The sequence below is a fragment of the Prunus mume genome, linkage group LG8 (genome assembly GCF_029339155.1).
Source record: "Prunus mume cultivar Tortuosa linkage group LG8, ASM2933915v1, whole genome shotgun sequence".
In the NCBI taxonomy this organism is placed as follows: Eukaryota; Viridiplantae; Streptophyta; class Magnoliopsida; order Rosales; family Rosaceae; genus Prunus; species Prunus mume.
The window spans coordinates 5792669-5816738 of record NC_142705.1 but is presented as its reverse complement, the minus strand read 5'-3'; the positions used below and the strand labels follow the sequence as shown (position 1 = coordinate 5816738).

The following is a 24070-nucleotide window of genomic DNA, read 5'->3' as shown; positions in this document are numbered from 1 at the left end:
TATATATATAGATTAACAAACAATAAAAGAACCCAAAAAGAAAAAACACTCCCTGCGGGAATCGAACAGACCAACAAAACCAACATGCCGTTCCAGCTAAGTGGGTTTGTTTGTCCTAGTATCCTTTATTTTTTTATTTATCACATTAAAGTGTCTAAACAGTATATATATGTTCAGGTTATTATTAATCTGAAAATCTAAAACACATCATTCCGCTTTTTCAGATTCTTTCGCGCTCTTTTCCATCGTAGTCTTCTTCGCGAAATCTGGGTTTGTTGCAGGTACTCTCTCATTTTCTTAGCTATTCTTATTGTGACTCACTTCTGCAACTTTTCATTTCCTTACGTTTCGTCAATCTAAATTTCATTCTCAGTTCTCCAATTTCTTAACTTAGAACACTGAAATTCCCAAATTTTGTGGATTTCCGATTTTAGAAATTCTTGCTATTCTAATTGTAGTTGTCTTGAATATATGAAGTTCTTGCATGTTTTCCAGCTTCTAACACTAAAATCCTCTTAAATCCCGAGCTCTAATTGAATATTGATATGATACAGAGTTGTTTCAACAATCCTTAGGTTTTTCCAATACACAGAGTTGTTTCAATGGGGTTTTGTTCCAGAGTTGTTTCTACTGTTCGACATTTCCATAGTTCCTCATCATTTTTCATTTTCTTACCAAAGGTGTATTTCTCCTCTAAACGAGTCCAAGTTTGTTGCAGCTACAATATCCCTAAAATTCCCCATCTTGACTTGATATGGCTACATAAACAGCCTAGTTGAACCATTTGCACAAAATGATGAAAAGACACTATGATTCTCAGGAGGCCCTCAAATTGGAGCGGCAGAGTATGAGATTGTCCAATTAGGAAGCGATCAATGTCAGACAAATTCAGAATTCTACGTCTGCGTTTAGGAGACAACTTTGAGGTTGTTTTAGTGCTTTACTTGAGAGGCACATGGTGGAGAATGAAGTCAGACTCATTGGGCAATTACACGAGCCAATCTTTGCTGCCGACTGAAGAATGGCTCGTGGAATTGCCCATGGTGGAGAAAAGACTAACCTTTTTTGCTTATGAACCAGGTATTAGAGAAGCAACAATAGCAGATAACCATTGGTTCATAAGCCAAAAGGGTTTGTCTTTTCTCCACCATGGGCAATTACACGAGCCATTCTTCAGTCGGCAGCAGAGATTGGCTCGTGTAATTGCCCAATGAGTCTGACTTTATTCTCCATCATGTGCCTCTCAAGTAAAGCACTAAAACAACCCCAGAGTTGCCTCCTAAACGCAGACGTAGAATTCTGAATTTGTCTGACATTGATCGCTTCCTAATTGGACAATCTCATACTCTGCCGCTCCAATTTGATGGCCTCCTGAGAATCAGTGTCTTTTCATCATTTTGTGCAAATGGTTCAACTAGGCTATTTATGTAGCCATAGCAAGTCAAGATGGGAAATTTTAGGGATTTTGTAGCTACAACAAACTTGGACTAGTTTAGAGGAGAAATACACCTTTGGTAAGAAAATGAAAAATGATGAGGAACTATGGAAAATTTGTCACAACCCTCCTTCTGCTGAATGTTGTGAAATTATTGCAAGCGCACAATTCGTACAAGTAATATAGAAATAAGTAGAGTGTCGTTCCCACGAAGACTGTAATTTCCTATTAACTACCAATTATGATTAATTTAGAAGTTTATTTGAACAGTTAATTAAGAAGATTGATTGATTCAAGAAAGCTAAAACAATTATGAAAAATAACAATTTAATTAACGATAGAAAATTAAGATGATGAGACACTAGAGCATCCGATTTCACCATAACCAATTCTACTTAATTCTTATAGCCAATTAACCCTAATTACTATCCCTGTTGACAGTTGGTTTCTCCTAATTCATTCGATATCCCCTCTCGGGCTCAACCAAAAGTATTCTCAATTAACAACCCATTCTCTCTCGAGCAACGGATTTAGAAAACCAAGAACCCATTAAGTTCTATGAGAACCTACAAGAAAACTGCATGAGTCATGTTAGTCCCTCTCGGGCACTCATTCAAGTCATGGTATTTGTTACAAGAAGCAAACACCAAACATCTCCTCTCGGTCTCCGCTTGGATCATCAATTAAATATTAGCTAGATATTTAAATCATTAAGAACAGTAACAAATACTCAACATGGGATAATAATAAGGAATTAATATAACTATAAAAATTGAGTATTCATGGTTAGGCTACATCGTAGCCCTAGCAAGGGAAATTAGTTCATGACAGAAGAAAATATAAACAAGAGAATTATTGTCATAAAACCAATTTGGCCGATGGACTTGATCTTCAGAATCTTCACAGGAACACCTTCAAAAGCTCCTCAAATAATGCAGCAGCAAATTCTTGGCTTCCTCTGATATTTCTCTGGTTGTATGAAAGTTGGTGGAAAAATATGGTAGAGAAAACGATGGTGGAAAAAGATCATTCCATGAAGAGATCCTAGGGTGACCTTATATAGTATAAAACAACTAAACCCTACTTCAAAAAGGTCTAGAAAAACTCTCCTAAAGCAAAACAAAATCTCAAACAATTAAGGAAACAAACTAGGAAAGAATCCTTATTTGACTTGGAAACACGTCAGCCAACTTGCACGCACGTTTTGGGGTTGTTCCACTTCCTAGAAAATTCTGGAAAAATATGAGAAACGTAGCTTTATCTCTAAGCTTTCCAAGCATATATTACACACCACTAGGAAAAATCGGAAAGATATTCAAATCTTCACTCTTCCACAGCAGTGCAGTTCTGACGGGATTTCAACTTAGGCTGTCTTGACTTGCAGGTCTGGAGCATTTGGCTTGGTAGAAAATTATGAAACTTTGATACAATGATCTTCAATGTCTTAGCTTTCTTCTACAATTGGTCTTGCACTAAAATGCATTCGAAAAGTTGATTTTCAGTTGAAATCCTTCCAAGAGCGCAGAATAGCTGAAAATAAGGAAAGTAAAGTAATAATACTCTTTTTAATTAACTTTCCCCACAAAACCTACATATAAAAGGTGTAAAAATATAGGAAATAATACACTTATCACTGAACCTGCCACAGCAACATCAGACAACAAGAATAGGCAGTCTGCCAACAGTGATGATTTAAGTAAGGAATTTTCATTTTCTTTAGGGTTTTTCTTTTCTTTGGAGCAATCATTGTTAACAATAAATTAACTTTTGTGCATTATTTAGGTGCACAAATTGCAGCGAGGGGATTAAAGATGCTCTTGTGGAGGTGTGTTAATATTGGATGAATTGAGTTCACAATTTAGGCTAGTTCCTTTTTTGTATACATTGCTTTTATTAAATTAAGTGGGAGTGGAAATAATGTCGGTTGATTGTCCTTCATTAGCCTTTTATTTTCTTAAGCTATTTAGGTGTGACATCTTTCCAATATAAAAATTCACCAACAGCCACATAAACTGTGAAGAATTAAGAATGGAGAAAAAGAAGAATACTGCTGAGCTTGTGATTTTGTGCACTGGATATTGCTTTGTATTTGCTTTGACTGCACCTGCTGATGTATTGATGATCTGCATATGACAATGCAGGATGAAGTGTAAATAACTAAAGAACTACCACTTGTCAATAATACATCCTTCCAAGGCACTACAATTTCAACCACACACCTGCAACTGCCAATCAACCGAGAACATCCATCCTGTGTCTTTCCAAATGATTTCATTTTTCTTTTTGGTCAGAAAATGAATTCATTTTGGATTTTGAAAATTTGGATCTGTATTGCCTTTCGGTTTCCAACAACGGAAGCTCACATGTTAACCTTGGCAACGAGTAAAAGCAAGATACATTGTCTGGTTAAATAGTGTTCTATGGTCTAAGTGAGATAAATTATATGATTATTACATTTTAGAGAATGATATATGTCAGTGGCTATGCAACCACTATGCTTTCAACATGCCCAATCCAGAATCCAGCTAGAATTAGGAATCTCCTCCTACAAAGTGGTGCTCTATGTATGGTCCCATAACCAACAATTGGTTTTTGATTAGCATTCTTTAATTTTATATTCCATGTTTCATACATTAGCCATCATCTTTTTTTGGTTTCCTCCAGCATCTCTCTCCGCCATTGTATCACCGCAACTTGCCGGGTGGAAATAACTATTGCAGCAAACAAACATTTTCTTAAAAAAATTACTTGCGAGTTGCACTGCATATAGAAAAACTAAATATGTATTATGTTTGCTACAGCACTAGATAAGTGTGACTAACATACATGCCGTATACATTTATGTATAAGACTAAGAATGACAAAACTAGTGATTCTCTGCATAACGAAGGTATGACTGATAGGCATGATAATTCGAACTTGCGACATATTTAAACATTGAAAGAGAAAAACAACTAAATTAAGAGCTACTTAAAACCTACATAATTTGATAAATTTGATAAACATATAATTCTAACTAATCATTTAATAGCGTAACATATGATCACATTTTCTAAACCTTAAACCAATTCTCCCCCCACAATACTAATCTCAAACTAATAATATAATAAAAAGCAAGAATATTGTTGTTTCTATTTTGATTTTCCTACAATTTTGTTGAATTCTTGGGGTGAGCTTTGTAAATTTGGATCTGTATTGCCTGGAAACACTAAGAGATCCGGCATGAGAATGTGCTTGATACAATACAGGTTACGTCGCACTGATTAGGCTTTTCTGCTTAGCGAAAGAGAGTCATTGTCGGACACTTTGGTCCTTCAAACCACTAATGGAGCTATATTTCTCGGCCCTGTTGACGGAGATATTGGTTTTTTTTTTTTTTTTTGGTTTGGTCAAAATGGAGATATTGGTTTCTTCTATTGTGTTGATGTTGACATACATATAATAATCTTTAGAACTTGGCATTTGATAATAGAGATAGGGGAGCTTTTGTTATCCTTTATTTGTTAAGCAGTGACAGTGAGTGATGGGATTAGATCATGATTGTGGTTAATTTTGTTGTGTTCTGTAAGGGTAAAATAAAGGTTAGTCAAAATGGCTAATTTACAAGAAGAACTTCCAATCATCTTGGTCTTATACTCCTTTTTCCAAGTTGAAAAGTGGTAGTGATGTCTCATGGGCTACTTTCCGATCATCTTGCAGCTCCAAATTTTCATCTTTGGGGTAACAAGAAAACATAGGAATGAATGCATTGAATGTGATCTCAACTCAAACCAAAACTTTCAGATGTTCTAGTTGTTCATCTGTGTCACATATTTAAATTTCTGACTGTTGAGTATATTATGTAGTATATAAGCCTAAAAAACTGTATATGGAAATGTTAGGTCCTTGCCAGGAGACGCCAGTATAAGGGGCTTAACATACTTTGCTTCAAAACCAAAATTCAATTTCTGACAGTTCAATACGCTCTTCGTGCCAAGGAGAAGTTGTTATGGTAAAATGGTGTAATTCAAGCCTTTCGTATCAGTTTCTTAAGGGATGATCTAGAGAAATCTTCATCATTTGCTGTACTTCATCCTTGCACAGCTGAATGGTGATCATGAAATATTTATCTTCTTTCTTTCACTCCACGAGATAAGCTGCAGATATATCCATATATATATATCCTTGAAAGTTTCTTTCATGATTTTGGGATAGTCATTAATTCTAGACTGAGAAGATTGAAAGTTTTTTCTTTTTTGCTTTCTTTCCTCGTACAAGGCTTTTATATTCTTTCAACTTGACTTGCCAGAAATATTTGATAGTTTCACATGAAGAGCTTGCTTCTGGATGCACCATTCATTCGAAAGGAAAAGGTAGATGCATGGAGCAATGATACTTTACCAGCGCTCTGCCTACAACCTAAAATGTCATTTGATGCCCATTTCAGAAAGCCCTGTTTGCCATGCATTCACATCCATCTCCTGTCCAAAATCAGTCTAGCATGCAAATTTCATTCTTTCAACAAATCCAAATTACACAATGAATAAGAGCAGCACAACCCTACTTAGCCCATTGAATCTTCACAACAAAGAAATCAGTAAAATTCTGTACTCCAATTGATATTGCTAGTTTCTATTTCCAGCATTCAAGAGATACTATGGACACACAACAATTAACTACCTGTCAAATCAGAAGAATTCCCAACCCAACTGCTGAGGAGCCTATGTTTATATGCTAAAAGAATCAGTTTGGTTGCATGACTCGCAGAATCAATTTGATTGCTGAATCTTTTCATCAGTTTCATGACAAATGTCTTCACTTTCTCCGCTGTCTTCCGAGTCAGCTAGACGGTCGAAAAAAGCATCAAGGTACCAGGGGCAACGCTCATTCCAATCAACCCTGTTGGCATCGGCTCGCCACTTTTGGTCAGCTATCATTTCTGAGGAGAGACCCCATTCTACTAGTTCTTCCTCACTGTGATGGATTGCTAAGCTGTATTCTCCGCCCTTTCCTAATTGCATCACTCGAAATTCGCAATTTCCAAGATTGTTTAGGAGCTCGAATTGCTCAACCGTCCACTTGAACCACTTCATTAGGACGACGCATTGTGGGAGCAAATTTCTTCCCACAAGAATATTCACCTAAGATTCCTTCGTCTTCACCACTTCTCTTTCTCCCTGCAAAACAGATCGGGGTAAAAGGACCACACCCGTGGGTGTTGGCCAAAGGCCCTCCGATGATGATGACTAAGTTAGGTAGGGTATTTCAAGGAAAACCGAGTGGCCGGAGCCGTGTGTGGTGATCGGAGCCTTGTGTCAGAGAGAGAAAGAATATGGTGGCTAGGGTTTTGGAGAAATGATTTCTGCAGAGTTTCAGTAGGAATTTAGACGTACCTTCACCTTTGTGTGTGCCATCCTTTTATAGTGGTCTCGGAGGCTAGGGTTTCAGAGGAATAATTCCGTAGATGGAAATGAATTATTCCTCCCCGATTTGGAATTGATTTGCTTAATTAGGAATTTGATTTATTAGGGTAAATCAAATCCCTAATTATGATAGGTATCAAATCAAATCCTAATTTAATTAGGTAACTCCTCATTTGAATGGGAATTGGGGTAGGAATCATATCAATTCTCAATTTAATTAGGGAATCCTTAATTAAATTGAGCAACTCCCAATTAGGTTGAGTAATTCTCAATTAGGTCAAATAATCCCCAAATGGAAGGAATTATTTGACCTAGGGTCTGATTTAATTCGGTTCCCACACGCGTGACGTTAACACGTGTGATATTATTATAAGATTGAGGTCATGGCAAGGGTCATGGCGAAGCCTGTTCATGTCAATGTCCCTCCATAATGATTCAAGAAAACCCGCAATTAGCTTTGTTATTAGGCAATAAATATTCATTTTGATATAAAAAGCTGTAAATCCAAAACCTTTATCCAACAATCAAATACATACATAAGCAAAACTTTTCAGAACCTCCATATATTCATCTCATCAGCATGTGTGATTTCACGTTTACATTACAAATCTAAAGCTGCATTTCATTGGAATCTAGTTTCACAAATTTAGAATTGAGAAAATTCAAAGACTAGTGGTCTGGTTCACAAAACTGCACAGAGTGAAAGCATCTTATAGCGCTTACTTTATTAAATTGGACTTCCACGCCATCCACCACTTTCTGTTTCTACCCATGGATCATTACCTCTTCTTCAATGACCTCTTCACTATGTGTAAAGCACTACTTCAATCATCATTAGACATTTGGACAATACTTTTTGGTTCCGAAGAAAAGCTTTGATGGGCCGTCACCTCTTTCACTCATTAAGAAGGGGTAAGACCTGATTCAGTCACATTTCTTTCTATACTAACATCATGCAGCAGAAAGGGAATGGTGGAGATGGGCCGTCACCTCTTTCACTCAATGGTGAAAGACTATCATATTTGTTGAAATTAATGCACATTTGTGCTAAAGAAATGTGTGGAAAAATCTTGAAGCTTGAAGAAAGTGCCATAAGCTTGATGGGAAGTCGGCAGCTACATGCAACCTTGGAGAACTATCTAGAGAAAGCCACACATATGTGGCTGGGGTTACTCTTCCTAAGTCGGTGGTCTAAGGTATGGCGGTGGATCATGTCATAAATAGACACACAAATGATCATACAAAGTGGAGCTAAAAGGCTACCCAACCCAAATTATATGGGGAGTCAACTAATAGAACTCCCAATCTATGTGGGAGTAAAAAAAGCTACCCAAATAAACTATGTTGAGGAGCCAATAAGCTCACCAATCCAAGTGAAGGGCCAAATAGCCCAAAACTAATCTAAATCAAGTGTGGTGGCCAATAAGCCAATATGCTAAGTGTAGAAGGCCAATTAGTCTACACCATGCTATGTACTATTCTCCTCCAATATAATAAAATCATTTTCTTTCCCGTACATTCTAACAACATTGAACCATCTCCTCAACATTATTTCAAGTATGGTGGACATGTTGGGACGGGCAGGGAAATTGGAGGAAGCAGGGGAATTGGTGAGTCTGATCCAGGGACATCCAGGGTTTTCGTTGTTGCAAAGCCTGGTTGGGGCTTGCAGGATCCATGGGAATGTGGAGATGGCGGAGAGAGTAGCCGATACATTGATGAGATTGGAACCAATGGAATCAGGTTCTTTTGTGTTGATGTCCAACTTGTATGCTGAGAAAGGGGACTGGGAAATGGTAGCAAAAGTTAGGAAAGGGAAGAGAGGTAAAGGAGTGAGAAAGGAAGTGGGATATAGTTGGGTGGATACTGGTGATGCTGATGGTTCCTTGTATCTGCATGGGTTTTCATCAGGTGATACATCCCACCCAGAGTCTGGGGAGATAAGTAGAATGGCAAAATGTCTAGGATTAGAGATGAAAATTCTGAGAGAGAACATGTGGGAGACAAAATCACTGAAAATGGACTCCTTCTCAAGGCCCTCACTTTGAAGGCTTGAATCTGTACATGTAAAACTTCAAAAGCAACTCATGATTGTTAAGAAGTTCTGTAGCCAAATTTCAAAAAAAAAAAAAAAAAAAGAAAGAAAGGAAATTCATCTTGAGGTAACATATAAATGAAGTTTTGATGTGAACAGTAACAAAAGGTCATGTATGGATTCCCTTTGTCCATCACCACCTATAATCTTCTTGTTTAACGTTTATAATAAAAAGAAAAAAGAAAGGTTGCATGTACAAAAGGGTCATATAAATGAGTGAAAATTAACCATCAAGATATGGTGAGTCATGGAAACAACCAGAAGACAAAGAAATAATAGAGGAAAATGCAAGTTACATATAGCCGAACGGCTATACTATATATTTAGTTGAAGGTATAGCCGTGGACGGCTTGGAATATATTCGAATATTATAACCGTTCGGCTATACTATTTAAATATATTATTTTGAAGTTATAGCCGTTCGGCTATACATCATCGGATGTATTCGAATATTTTACAGTATAGCCGTTCGGCTATACTCGTTAAATATATTCCAAAACGAACGCGAAAGCTTGCACTCGCAGTCACAGCCATTTCGTTTCTCCATAAGCGCTTCCAAGCTTCAAAGACTAGGTCTTGAGCCTCTCTCTCTCCCTCTCAACTCAAGCTTCGATTATTTTTCTTTCGTTTCAGCTGCTCCCTTGATTGGATTGGATTGGACTCTCTCCACAAAAACCATCAAATGTCATTCAGCTATTGAAATCTCCACTAAGATAACAACTCTGATGCTATAAGGGAGTTAGGAGGCCTGGGCGGATCTAGGCAGCCCCTAGGCGGCCTGGGCGGATCAAGGCGGCTCCTAGGCGGCCTGGGGGGATCTAGGCGGCTCCTAGGCGGCCTGGGCGGGTCTAGGCGGATCTGGTGGGTCTAGGTGGCGCCTAGGTTTCCTGGGCGGGTCTGGCCGCCTCCATTTTGTTCCAAATGAAGACAGACGAAGTTAAATTTGCACTCGCAGAGGAATGTGGTGCACGAGTGAAATGAAGAGACAGAGAAACGAACACGATGAAGTTACCGTTACCCTTAGAGCCCTTGACATGTTCTGTAAGCAACTTCAACTACATTTGTCTCATAACATCGATGAAAGTACCATATACCCTTGCTATCAAGGCCTGTCAAGGGGACCCCAAACCCGGATTCCAAATTCACGGGTTTGCAGTTTCTTCTGGGTTTGCTTCGTATACTACGGTTTCAAATTCTTTGATGAGCGTGTACACCAAAGCTGGCCAGTTTGATGGTCCCTTACTTATCTTTGAGACTCTGCCATACTGATATAGTTTCTTAGAATACTATTCTTTCGGGGTTTCGAACAAGTGAGGGTGCATTGAATTTTGCTCTTAGGATGAATTTTAATGGAGTTGTTTTAGATCCAGTGACTTATACTACAATTCTTGCTTTTTGTGTGGATCATGAAGATTTTCTATTTGGATTACAACTGCATTCTCTTATATTTAAGTCTGGTTTAGATGGTGAAGTTCTTTTATGAGTATGTATTCGAGGTAGAGGCGGTTAATAGAAGCTAGGAATGTGTTTGATGAAATGGCGAATGAGGATCTGGTTCATGGAATGCAATACTATCAGGTTACTCTCAAGAGGGAAATCATGGGCTTGAGGCGATTTTTGTCTTTATTGAGATGGTGGGAGAAGGGATGGGGTTAGATCATGTCTCATTTACTAGTGCAGTTTCAGCTTGCTGTCATGAAATGAATTTAGAACTTGGGAAACAGATACATGTTTTGACAATTAAATCAGGATATGGAAGTCATGTTTCAGTTTGTAATGTATTTTTCTCGACATATTCAAAGTGTGAGGTTACTGAAGATGCAAAATTAGTCTTTCAGTGTATGAATGATTTTAACGTAGTGTCTTGGACAACTATGATTTCAATAGACGAAGAAGATGCCATCTCCCTATTTAATGAGATGAGATTGGATGGAGTATATCCAAATGATGTTACATTTGTTGGACTAATCCATGCTATATCAATTAGGAAGTTGGTGGAGGAAGGCGAAATGATTCATGGGTTTTGCATAAAGACTGGCTTTTTATCAAAGCATAATGTTTGCAACAGCTTGATCACCATGTATGCTAAGTTTGATTCCATTCATGACTCCATCAAAGTTTTTGAGGAGTTAAACTGTAGAGAAATCATATCGTGGAATGCTTTGATTTCTGGGTATGCTCAGAACGGGCTGTGTCAAGATGCACTAAAAACATTCTTGGTAGCAACTATGGAGTCGAAGCCAAACAATTACACATTTGGTAGTGTCTTGAGTGCAATTGGTGATGCTCAGGATATTTCTCTGAAATATGGCCAATGATGCCACTCTTCCTTGATCAAACTTGGATTAGTGACTGGCCCAATTATCGCAGGTGCTCTTCTTGAAAGTTGCTGACGGTTTCATATAATTAGATCTTGGGACCAAGATGGGTGAGTTGTCTTATGAGATGTCTAGCCATTCATTTGATCTTTAGTTACTGCTCTTGTTCAATATTTTTGTCTTTTGATGTGCTCTTCAGGTACCGTATTGGTACATAACATATATCCACCAGAAGGGTCTAGAGAGAGGGCAGACGTAAGTTCATGACAATTTGGTTTGCTGTAATCTCTCTATTGGAGTGTGCTCTTTTCTCTTATATTTTATTTTTAAATTTTTTGTTGTAGAGAATTGTAAGAAGCTTGAGTTAAACTTGATCTGGTGCTTAACAATGCTTTTGAGTTTTTATTTTTATTTTTTTATATTAATAAATTGGTCACACATTTTTCTAGATGCAAAGTTGCGTAGTTTTCAACTTCAATTGGCAAAACTTGAGTGCAATAATCAGAGCTTAAGTGTTGTGGATGAGGCATATTATTTTACGTGTGACAAGTGACCTAATGGAATTTGGTTGTATATCTTCAAATGTATTATAGTTGTCACTGAATTAAGTCTAATAATGTCATTGCTAAAAGGCCCTGTAGCTAATGTATTAATAGAAACATGCATCACTGTAGGAAGATGAAGGACAAAGTTCTTCCATGTTTTTCCCCCTCATATTGGTTGCGCCTATATGGCTTAACTTCAATACCTGTCCAGTTGCAGGAATTGACAAATAAATGCAGCAGAGTATGCTCGGTTATGGATAGGGCGGGGTAAAAGAGCAGCAGGTCAAGGCAAAATGCTCAGGAATGACATCAATTGAATGAACTCAGAATTTACCTTCTTTTTTGTTTGTTTTTAAATGGGTTATCTCCATAAGTTAAATCTCTTAGTCCTATATAATAGGTATATGGATGACCTATAAGAATATAATGAATCAAATTTTCCATTATTTTGGGTGAATATTACTGCCGGATTGAGATTGCATGTTTCAATTTGGTGGTCAAATGTAATGGTTGGAAATAAAAGATTAGTTTTATTAGGTTAAACCTTTTGTTCCACTGAAATGTCAGTCATATTCAGATTTCATCTTTAGGAAGCTTCTGCTTGGAACATTTGGGGAGGATCTTTATCTCTAGATCAACATATCTTATTTATATGTAATGCCAGTGTACATAAGAATGGTTTCTTCCCATGTTCTTGTGTTCAGTGGGCAGTGTACCTATGTGCCCTATGTATTATAGTATCTTTTGATACTTTACTTATCCGCTTGCCTTTCAAGATTTATGTTTGGATTGTGTTTGTATTTTTGTAAGCCATAAGGCATAAGTTTAACTCTTTTGAAGCCATAATGCATGAGTTTTAACCATTTGGATTTGATGAATATGTTGATGGATAAATATTGATTTGGTTGATTTGGATATTGAATATGTTGATGGATATTAAATATGTTGATTAGGATTTGGATATTGAATATGTTAATGGATATTGAATATTGAAAATGTTGATGGATATTGAATATGTTGAATCTTTGAATTTGTAACTTAGGCATCACTTATTTTGGTGTTGAATATTGAATTAGTTCCATTTTGGTACCGAAATGGTACCGATTCCGAGAAGATCCCTCTTTACTTATCGAAGACGACTTGAGAGACTTCTTCACTAGAAGATCTTCAGCTTCTAGGTAACTTTATATTTCTCTTTATTAAAATTGAGTATATTGTGGGTTGTGATTGCCGGTATTAATGTATGATTGGATGCAACTTGCTTCTTTATCAAACCGGCGTCCTCCTAAAAGGTTGGATCTCCTACGCTTGCGAGATACAAGGGAGGTATTGCACTTTTATCCCCTCTTAACATTGGGAATTTCAGGTGCACATGGGTATGGTATATGTAAGATTGAGATGCTACTTTCACATCTAACACGTTGTTTGAAATCTCATTTAGAATAGTTCGTATATATATATATATATATATATATATCAATGCCATATGACCTCGGATACCTTCAATTTATTTCAAAACTCTTCTCTTTGTTGTCTCATTAGACTATTTTGTATCCAATTTTTCATCTACAGAGAATACAACGTGAACTGATATATCTCATAGCAGAAGAGAAAGGTTGTCAAGTGCAACGAGAAAAAGGCTATCATTGAGTTTAGTTCATAATTACAATGGATACATTTTAGAAAGTAAATTCTTACACAAGCAATTTTATACTATGAAATTCAAGATTCTTTTATCCCCAAAATGTTGGTGGACCCCTATTTTTTGTTGTTGTATTTATGGGTTTAACCCGTATTATTTCCTATAAATAAAATCCATTTTTTATTCTGGCCTAATGGACTAATAGCCGGAATTCATTAGAATGGGAGGTATCGGAAAGAATTTAAATTCTCATTCCCTAATATCACTGGTATAAAAAATAAAATTAAATTAAAAAAAAACTTGAAGAAATAACTCTATCCTAATTAGCTAAAGTGGTATTTAAAAATAACATGACAAAATTGTATATTTAAATAGTATAGCTGAGCGGCGATACGATTTCAATATATAATTTTAACGGTATATCCTATATATTCAAATATTTTAAAGGTATCGACATGCGGCTATACAATTTAAATATATTATTCACGGTTATGCTCTTTCAATATATTCAAATATTTTAAGGTATAGCCGAGCGGCTATACTCGTTACATATATTACACAACGAACGCGAAGCTTGCACTCCCTGTCACAGCCATTTCGAAGCTTCAAAGACTGTCTTGAGCCTCTCTCTCTCTCTCTCTCTCTCTCTCTCAACTCAAGCTTCGATTTTTTTTTTTCCTTCAATTTGGCTACTCCGTTCATTGGATTGGATTGGACTCTCTCTATGAAAACCATCAAATGTCATTCAGCTATTGAAATCTCCACTAAGATAACAACTCTGATGCTATAAGGGAGTTAGGCGGCCTGGGCTGATCTAAGCTGCGCCTAGGCAGCCTGGGCTGATCTAGGCTGCGCCTAGGCGGCCTGAGCGGATCTAGGCGGCGCCTAGGCTGCTTGGGCGGATCTAGGCGGCGCCTAGGCGGCTTGGGCGGATCTAGGCGGCGCCTAGGCGGCCTGGGCGGGTCTAGGCTGCGCTGGTGGGTCTAGACGGCACCTAGGTGGCCTGGGCGGGTCTGGCCGCCTCCTTTTTGTTCCAAATGAAGACAGACGTTGTTTGCACTCGCAGAGGAATGTGGTGCGCGAGCGAAATGAAGAGACAGAGAAACGAACACGATGAAGTTACTGTTACCCTTAGAGCCCTTGACATGTTCTGTAAGCAACTTCAACTACATTTGTCTCATAACATCGATGAAAATACCGTTACCTGCTATCAAGGCCTGTCAAGGGGACCCCAAACCCGGATTCCAAATTCACAGGTTAGCAATTCTTCTGGGTTTGCTTCGTATACTACGGTTTCAAATTCTTTGATGAGTGTGTACACTAAAGCGACAGTTGAATCGTCCCTTACTTATCTTTGAGACCATGTGCTATACTGATATATTTTCTTGGAATACTATTCTTTCGGGGTTTCGAACAAGTGAGGGTGCATTGAATTCTGCTCTTAGGATGAATTTTAATGGAGTTGTTTTTTACCCAGTGACTTATACTACGATTCTTGCTTTTTGTACGGATCATGAAGATTTTCTATTTGGATTACAACCGCATTCTCTTATATTTAAGTCTGGTTTAGATGGTGAAGTTTTTTTATAAGTATGTATTCGAGGTAGAGGCGGTTAATAGAAGCTAGGAATGTGTTTGATGAAATGGCGAATGAGGATCTGGTTTCATGGAATGCAATACTATCAGGTTACTCTCAAGAGGGAAATCATGAGCTTGAGACGATTTTTGTCTTTATTGAGATGGTGGGAGAAGGGATGGGGTCAGATCATGTCTCATTTACTAGTGCAGTTTGAGCTTGCGGTCATGAAATGAATTTAGAACTTGGGAAACAGATACATGGCTTGACAATTAAATCAGGATATGGAAGTCATGTTTCAGTTTGTAATGTAATGATCTCGACATATTCAAAGTGTGAGGTAACTGAAGATGCAAAATTAGTCTTTCATTGCATGAATGATCGCAACGTAGTGTCTTGGACGACTATGATTTCTACAGACAAAGAAGATGTCATTGCTTTTATTAAATTCAGTGGGAGTGGAAATAATGTCAGTTGATTGTCCTTCATTAGCCTATTATTTTCTTAAGCTATTTAGGTTTGACATCTTTCCAATATAAAAATTCACCAACAGCCACATAAACTGTGAAGAATTAAGAATGGAGAAAAAGAAAGACTAGAAATGGTTGAATATTTCTATTGTATTTCTCACTCTTGTGAAAACAGTATTGTTTATATACAAATGAAAAAGGAATCATTTGGAATGGAATTAGTTACAAAGAATATGGACATGATGACATGTGTATGATGGATATATGACTAGCTGTTTCCTAATCTTCTAGAATACTGCTGAGCTTGTGATTTTGTGCATTGGATCTCATTGCTTTGTATTTGCTTTGACTGCACCTGTTGATGTATTGATGATCTGTATATGACAATGTAGGATGAAGTGTAAAGAATACAAACTAAAGAACTATTACTTGTCAATAATACATCCTTCCAAGGCGCTACAATGTCTACTACAAACCTGCAACTGCCAATCGACCAAGCACATCCATCCTCTGTCATTTCAAATGATTTCATTTTTCTTTTTGGTCAGAAAATGAATTCATTTTGGATTTTGAATTCTTGCATATATTTGTTGAATTCTTGAGCTGAGTTTTGTAAATTTGGATCTGTGTTGCCTGGAAACACTGAGAGATCTAGCATGAGAATGTGCTTGATACAATACAAGTTATATTGCACTGATTAGGCTTTTCTGCTTAGTGAAAGAGAGTCATTGTCGAACACTTTGGTCCTTCAAACCAAAGATGGAGCTATATTTCTCAGCCCTGTTGATGGAGATATTTTTTTTTTTTTTTTTTTGTGGTCAAAATGGAGATATTGGTTTCTTCAATTGTGTTGATGTTGGCATACATATACTAATCTTTAGAACTTGGCATTTGATAATAGAGTTAGGGGAGCTTTTGTTATCCTTTATTTGTTTTTCTTATAATATCTAAGTCCCCCTCCTCTTCTTCTTCATTTGGTATTAATATGTTGATTGTATAGTTAAGCAGTGACAATGAGTGATGGGATTCGATCATGATTGTGGTTATTTTGTTGTGTTCTGTAAGGGGAAAATAATGGTTAGTCAAAATGGCTAATTCACAAGAAGAACTTCCAATCATCTTCGTCTTATACTTCTTTTTACAAGTCGAAAAGTGGTAGTGATGTCTCATGGGCTACTGTCCGATCATCTTGCAGCTCCAAATTTTCATCATTTGGGGTAACAAGAAAACATAGGAATGAATGCATTGAATGTGATCTCAAATCAAACCAAAGCTTTCAGATGTTCTAGTTGGTCATCTGTGTCACATATTTAAATTTCTGAGTGTTGAGTGATATATTATGTAGTATTAAGCCTAAAAAACTGTATATGGAAATGCTAAGTCCTTGCCAGGAGACGTCAATATAAGGGGCTTCACATACTCTGCTTCAAAACCAAGTTGTTATGGTAAAATAGTGTAATTCAAGCCTTTCGTATCAGTTTCTTAAGGGATGATGTAGAGAAATCTTCATCATTTGCTGTACTTCATCCTTGCACAACTGAATGATGAAATATTTATCTTCTTTCTTTTACTCCACGAGATAAGCTGCAGATATATCCGCATACATATCCTTGAAAGTTTCTTTCATGATTTTGGGATAGTCATTAATTCTAGACTGAAAGAAGATTGGAAGTTTCTTCTTTTTTGCTTTCTTTCCTCGTACAAGGCTTTTAGATTCTTTCAACTTGACTTACCAGAAAGATTTGCTAGTTTCACATGAAGAGCTTGCTCCTGGACGCACCATTCATTCGAAAGGAAAAGGTAGATGCATGGAGCAATGATACTTTACCAGCGCTCTGCCTACAACCTAAAATGTCAGTTGATGCCTATTTCGGAAAGCCCTGTTTGCCAAGCATTCACATCCATCTCCTGTCCAAAATCAGTCTAGCATGCAAATTTCATTCTTTCAACAAATCCAAATTACACAATGAATAAGAGCAGCACAACCCATCGAATCCTCCCAACAAAGAATCAGTAAAATTCTGAACTCCAATTGATATTGCTAATTTCTATTTCCAGCATTCAAGAGATACTATGAACACACAACAATTAACTACATATTAAATCAAAAGAATTCCCAACCCAATTGCTGAGGAGCCTATGTTAAGAATCAGTTTGGTTTCATGACTCGCACAATCAATTTGATTGCTGTATCTTTTCATCAGTTTCATGCCAAATGTCTTCACTTTCTCAGCTGTCTTCCAAGTCAGCTAGACGGTCGAAAAAAGCATCAAGGTACCAGGGGCAACGCTCATTCCAATCAACCCGTTGGCATGGGCTCGCCACTTTTGGTCAGCTATCATTTCAGGGGAGAGATCCCATTCTACTAGTTCTTCCTCACTATGATGGATTGCTAAGCTGTATTCTCCGTCCTTTCCTAATTGCATCACTCGAAATTCGCAATTTCCAAGATTGTTTAGGTGCTCAAATTGCTCAACCGTCCACTTGAACCACTTCAAATTTTGAGAGAGAACATGTGGGAGACAAAATCACTGAAAATGGACTCCTTCTCAAGTCCCTCACTTTGAAGGCTTGAATCTGTACATGTAAAACTTCAAAAGTAACTCATGATTGTTAAGAAGTTCTGTTGCCAAATTTCTAAAAATAAGAATAAAAAAAGGAAATTCATCTTGAGGTAACATACAAATGAAGTTTTGATGTGAACGATAACAAAAGGTCATGTATGGGTTCCCTTTGTCCATCACCACCTATAATCTTCTTGTTTAACGTTTATAATAAAAAGAAAAAAGAAAGGTTGCATATACAAAAGGGTCATATAAATGAGTGAAAATTAACCATCAAGATATGGTGAGTCAATAGTCATCGCCTTGTCTGACTTCTGTCTTCCATTAGCACTGCCTCGGTATACAACCAACCATTCCATCCCGAAGCCCACAAAAGCGTAGGGGGAGAATGCAAGTTCAATATAGCCGAACGGCTATACTATCTGAATATATTATTTTGAAGGTATAGCCGTCCGGCTATATTATTGGAATATAGCCATATTATTTAAGTATTTTGAAGTTATAGCCGGGCGGCTATACGCTTTGAATGTATTCGTATAGCCGAACGGCTATACTCATTAAATATATTACAAATTTATAAATAAACTCAATTCTAGACATTTATTTATAAAAAAACCCAAACACTATTTAAACATAGAAACACACCCAAAATCAACCCCAAAATCAATAATTGTATATTTTTTGGGTGTGTTTATAAATGGGTTTTGAGTGTGTGTAATGATGAGTTTTGGGTGTGTTTATAAAGTGTTTTGGGTGTTGGATTTTTTTATAATTTCAGCCCCTATTTTAGGTGTTTTAGTGAAACTCCCTAAATATATTCCAAAATGAATGTGAAGCTTGCACTCGCAATCACAGCCATTTCACTTCTCCATAAGCGCTTCCAAGCTTCAAAGACTCGGTCTTGAGCCTCTCTCTCTCTCCCTCTAAACTCAAGCTTTGATTTTTTTTCTTTTCTTTTTGATGCTCTGTTGATTGAATTGGATTGGACTCTCTCTACAAAAACCATCAAATGTCATTCAGCTATTGAAATCTCCACTAAGATAATAACTCTGATGCTATAAGGGAGTTAGGCGGCCTAGGCGGATCTAGGCGGCTCCTAGGCGGCTTGGTGGGATCTAGACGGCTCCTAGGCGGCCTGGGTGGGTCCAGGCGGCTCTGGTGGGTCTAGGCGGCGCCTAGGTTTCTTGGGTGGGTCTGGCCGCCTCCATTTTGTTCCAAATGATGTCAAAAAGTGATTTTGTCGTCAGTCTCATAAGGATGTCGAAGATGATCTCCTTGGGTAATTCTATTAAGGTTGACTTCTCGTTTCTCTTAGCATTCGTCTCCTCCAATCCTGCTAATGAAACAAATAATTTTAATAAGTTTGAATACCAAGTATTGAATTCATAAGTCGTTAAATTACATTCATTAAATATGTTGATAGTCTATTAGATGCAATTCAAAAGTCGAGATTAGATATAAATTGTACTCAAAGGCTCGTCATGATGGAAACAATATTATTAACACAAAATTGTATTATTGACCTAAACAGAAAACACAAACAAATATCACATTTGATGTCATATAGTTAACAAAGCAACAAGACTTACCTTTTGTCGAATTAATTGAACGATGTGGAATCAAATTTGATAGAAGATCGATGGGTCTGATTAAAAAGTTTCTTCCACATGTTATTGTATCAAAATATTTTATTTGAAAGCAGAAAATACCCAGGATTCCCTTCATCTCAATTTCAGCGATTGATTCTTTGAGATAAGAAATAATAACAAGATTTGGTACTGCTGATATATAGCACAAGTTTTAGCCGTCTCCTTTTGCTATCTAAAATTCCACTTCTTAAGATTTCGAATTTTTCATTAGAATTGAATGTTGCCTTGTAATTAAAGTTGAATTCCACCTTAACTATGTCACTTTAGAAGCTAAATGAATGAATTGTGAGTTGCGTAGACAAGATAAGTAACTTGTTTAGTCTTTATTTTCTTTTAGGCATTATCGTAATGTAACTGAAAATACCAAAAACAGTAGTGCAGTGGAGAGTTGTGATACCATTTAAGTGGGACCCGAAACTCACTCCCGCGATTTTCTTTCCTTAAAACCCCGCGTTTTCGTTTAATTCGGGTCCATTAAAATATATATACAAAAAGGACACCTCACTCTGGTCTTCAATTTTATATTCACTTCAGAATTTCAATTTTCTCAGTCTCCCCCATTTTTCTCTAACGGCACCCAAATACATGGACCTTCGCCGGCGACCACCCAACCCGAAACCCCTCAACCACCGCCGCCGCCCTAATCAAACCGCCGACCCCAGTTCATACCCTAAGGCCTCCGACGCTCTTCCTCTGCCGCTTTACCTCACCAATGGCCTCTTCGTCACTCTCTTCTTCACAGTCGCCTACTTCCTCCTCACCAGGTGGCGTGAGAAGATCCGCACGTCCACTCCGCTCCATGTGGTGACGCTCTCGGAGATCGCCGCCATCTTCTCCCTCTTCGCCTCCGTCATCTACCTCCTCGGCTTCTTCGGCATTGACTTCGTCCAGTCCGTCGTCGCTCCCCGAACCCCGCAAGACGACGACTGGAACGACGTAGTCGGCCTCGAACCAACCCCACTGCCGCCACCAGGACCGAAAAAGGACGAGACGCTCCTCTTTAAGGAAGACGAGGAGATCGTCCAATCGGTGTTGTCCGGAACGACGGCGTCGTACGAGCTAGAGGCGAAACTAGGGGACTGCCGGAGAGCGGCGGGGATCCGACGCGAGGCCTTGGAGCGGACGATGGGCCGTTCGCTGGAGGGTCTACCGTTGGATGGGCTTGACTATGAGTCGATACTGGGACAGTGCTGTGAGAATCCGGTGGGGTATGTGCAGATTCCGGTGGGAGTGGCCGGGCCTCTGTTGCTGGACGGAAAAAAGTACATGGTGCCTTTGGCGACGACGGAGGGTACCTTGGTGGCCAGCATCAATAGGGGCCTCAAGGCCATCTACGCCTCCGGTGGGGCCATCAGCGTCCTCCACAAAGACGCCATGACCAGAGCTCCAATTGTTAGGTTTGGCTCTGCCGTTAGGGCTGCAGAGCTCATGTTATTTGTCGAGGACCCTCTCAACTTCGATACTCTTGCTGCCGTTTTCAACAGGTTAATTTTCTCTGTTTGATTTTAATTTTTTAGAAGAAACCCTAGATTTTCAAGCCAAAACCTTTTTATTGTAGCATGGATTGTAATTTTGTATAATTGAGGAACAAAAAGAGGACCTATATCAACCAATTTAATGAAGATTTTGTCACAACTTTAAGATGTTGATGGGTTTATTTGTTTTGAATTATTCTGTTTTTTCTTCTTCTTCTGTTGTTTACCCAATCTGCGTAGTTTCATGTAAAATATTGATAAGTTGTATATGTGATAAATGGGAGGTTCACTGCTCAGGTCTAGTAGATTTGCAAAGCTTCTAAAGATTCAATGCCAAATAGCAGGCAGGAACCTATACATTAGGTTTGCTTGCAGCACTGGAGATGCCATGGGGATGAACATGATCTCCAAGGGCGTTCAATATGTTTTAGAATACCTTCAAAATGACTTCCCTGACATGGAGGTTATAGGCATCTCTGGTAAGTCTTTTCTCCATTTCCGTTTCTAATAATATATTTGTGAGTTGTACTGTTGTGAAATGGATCTTTCATGCTTGTTGCATGTTGTGAGGGAAAATAAGTTGCGTATATACAACGGCGTCCAAACATTGTAATGATGTTTTAATGTTTGTTTCCCTTTGGACTTCGATTCTGAGAGAACAATTCAGTGGCATTGTTATCATAGAATTTAATATTTCAGTGGCATTTTTCTATGATTAATTAGTGGTGTTTGTTATTTATGAGCTTGTTTGGATTGCACAGGAAACTTCTGCTCAGACAAGAAAGCAGCGGCGGTAAATTGGATTCAAGGGCGAGGAAAATCAGTAGTATGCGAGGCAATTATCAAGGAAGAAGTGGTGAGGAAAGTACTGAAAACCAATATGGATTCCCTTGCGGGGCTTAATGTGAATAAAAACTTAATTGGGTCTGCTATGGCTGGTACTGTTGGTGGGTTCAATGCCCACGCCAGCAACATTGTTTCTGCACTCTTCATAGCCACTGGCCAGGATCCTGCTCAGAATGTGGAGAGCTCTCACTGCATCACCCAGATTGAATCTGTGAAGAATGGCAAGGCTATTTATATTGCTGTCAGCATGCCTTGCATTGAGGTACATTACAACAAATTACTGCTTCTTTTGGGTGAATTTATAACTCATTCTAAATTCTAAGGAGTTTGAATGTCAAATCCAAAGCCAAATTCTTTCAGGAATGGCTCTTCACAGGTTTGAAGGGTTAGTAATAGACATAGTAGCTGGAATGTGGACAGCAAAGGGCAGGCCCATTGGTGGTATACCGAATAATATCTAATGAAAATTTTGTTGTTTGTTCTTTTGGGGAGCAAAACATTGATGGTTAGAATGATGCGGCTCTGGCTCTCTTTGAGATGTTCAATTAAATGGACAGCTAATCTCAATTTGCAAAATTTGAACTTTTCAGGTGGGGACAATTGGAGGAGGAACACAACTTGCATCTCAGTCAGCCTGCTTGAACCTATTGGGTGTGAAGGGTGCTAACAAAGAGTCCCCCGGTGCAAACGCAAGGCAATTGGCCAGAATCGTGGCTGGTGCTGTCCTGGCAGGGGAGGTTTCTCTTCTGGCAGCCATTGATACTGACCAGCTTATGACCAGCCACATGAAATACAACAGATCTAGCAAGGATGTCATACACCTTGCCTCCACCGAATAGACTAAACCAACCCCATTGAATCGTGACCACAGGGGCCTACTAAAAAGGAAATTGAGGGAAAAAACAAGCAAAATTAAATAAGCTCACCAAGGGACACTGTTGGTTGGTGGGGTTGGAGGAAGAACATGGTGGGTTCCTGATGTCACGTGGGTAAGGAATAAAAACGAAAGGAAAATTAGGCCTCAGTGGTTAGTGGTTTACAAAAGATTGTCTTTAAAATGCCTGCAATTATGAATTGTTGGGGAGGGGTTTATGAGAGCAACTTCTGCTCTTTTATCTTCTTTTGTGTTTGTCTTCATGCTGCCACTTCTACTGACCAAGAGGTCTTGGCTCTTAGTTTGGCTGTAATCTTTGATTTGTCTGTAATCTTTGATTTGTCTGTTAATCTATTTTCTAGCTTGTGTTAACTTTTAGGGTTAAATTAAATAATTCCGAAAGGGATTTTTCGTCATTTTCCCTTTGTAGCGTTCTTCATTAGCTTGCAGGTTGTGTGTGCCTGCAATTTACATGGAAGCTTGAAAAGATATGGCTGGCCTTTACTTGTAATTGCAATTTGTAATCTTGATATTCGGTGCCCTTTATAACAACATGCTTTCTAACTTGATTAATTCTCACAAGAATTAGGCAAGGAAACCAATAATTTTAGTACATCTTCAAGACTAGCTAGCTTATGCAGAATTGAAGTGTCATTGTAACTTGTAACAATGTCTAAATATATATGCATTGGATGCATGGATACAACTTTGAAAGGCAAACTGGATGCACTCACTTAATAGACAGAGCAAAAAAGTGAGGCAGCAAAACGGGTTGCTTTTGTTTGTTTAAAGTTTAAAAGCCCAAACTAAATTTGTTCTTACGCCGTCTGTGGGAATCGAACCCACGACCACGTGGTTAAAAGCCACGCGCTCTACCAGCTGAGCTAAGACGGCTTGGATGCTATTTGTCCTTGTTAAAGTAATTTATACTGGACACTATAGTCTCTGAATTTTTTACGAATGGTTGGTGGGATATTGAAAAGATGAGAAGCGTGCTCCCCGAAGAGTGGGTGCAGAAAATTATTGGTTGCCCTGCTGACTTCGGGGGTACTCTGCAGGATTGTCAAATTTGGCAAATTACTTCTAATGTTCCCTTTTCTGTCAAGTTTGCTTATAACTTGCTCTTTTCAGGGATGGAGTGACTGAACCCATGGTGAAAAGTCATTTGGAAACTCAAAT

The 24070-nt window shown here is 38.2% G+C and overlaps 1 protein-coding gene, 2 long non-coding RNA genes, 1 other non-coding gene and 1 pseudogene across 7 annotated transcripts; 4 read left to right on the top strand and 1 right to left on the bottom strand.

Moving 5' to 3' along the window:
* The first annotated feature begins 164 nt into the window (after positions 1–164).
* LOC148914583 (uncharacterized) lies at positions 165–15826 on the top strand. 3 transcript variants are annotated; one of them, XR_016122526.1, is made up of 3 exons: positions 165–281; positions 719–1131; positions 15488–15826. It is a non-coding gene; the product is annotated as an uncharacterized LOC148914583 (long non-coding RNA). The 3 variants fall into 3 exon arrangements; XR_016122528.1 differs by having other exon boundaries at positions 190–281; positions 576–1131; XR_016122527.1 differs by having other exon boundaries at positions 190–281; positions 555–1131.
* On the top strand, positions 1190–4071 carry LOC103340475 (uncharacterized). Its single transcript, XR_514722.2, has 3 exons — positions 1190–3131; positions 3218–3260; positions 3577–4071. It is a non-coding gene; the product is annotated as an uncharacterized LOC103340475 (long non-coding RNA).
* Positions 9468–12258, top strand: LOC107881737 (pentatricopeptide repeat-containing protein At4g32430, mitochondrial pseudogene; annotated as a pseudogene). Its single transcript, XR_016122525.1, has 3 exons — positions 9468–11360; positions 11450–11505; positions 12007–12258. The product of XR_016122525.1 is annotated as a pentatricopeptide repeat-containing protein At4g32430, mitochondrial pseudogene (transcript).
* A 4337-nt stretch (positions 15827–20163) lies between the features above and the next one.
* Positions 20164–23307, top strand: LOC103340524 (3-hydroxy-3-methylglutaryl coenzyme A reductase 1-like). The gene is made up of 4 exons (XM_008243943.2): positions 20164–21180; positions 21469–21650; positions 21933–22279; positions 22608–23307. Exons 1-4 carry the CDS (start codon positions 20282–20284, stop codon positions 22854–22856), a joined length of 1677 nt encoding a protein of 558 aa, XP_008242165.2. The 5' UTR covers positions 20164–20281; the 3' UTR covers positions 22857–23307.
* Positions 23308–23712: 405 nt separating this feature from the next.
* TRNAK-UUU (transfer RNA lysine (anticodon UUU)) lies at positions 23713–23785 on the bottom strand. Its single transcript has one exon. It is a non-coding gene; the product is annotated as a tRNA-Lys (tRNA).
* Between the last annotated feature and the right edge of the window lie 285 nt (positions 23786–24070).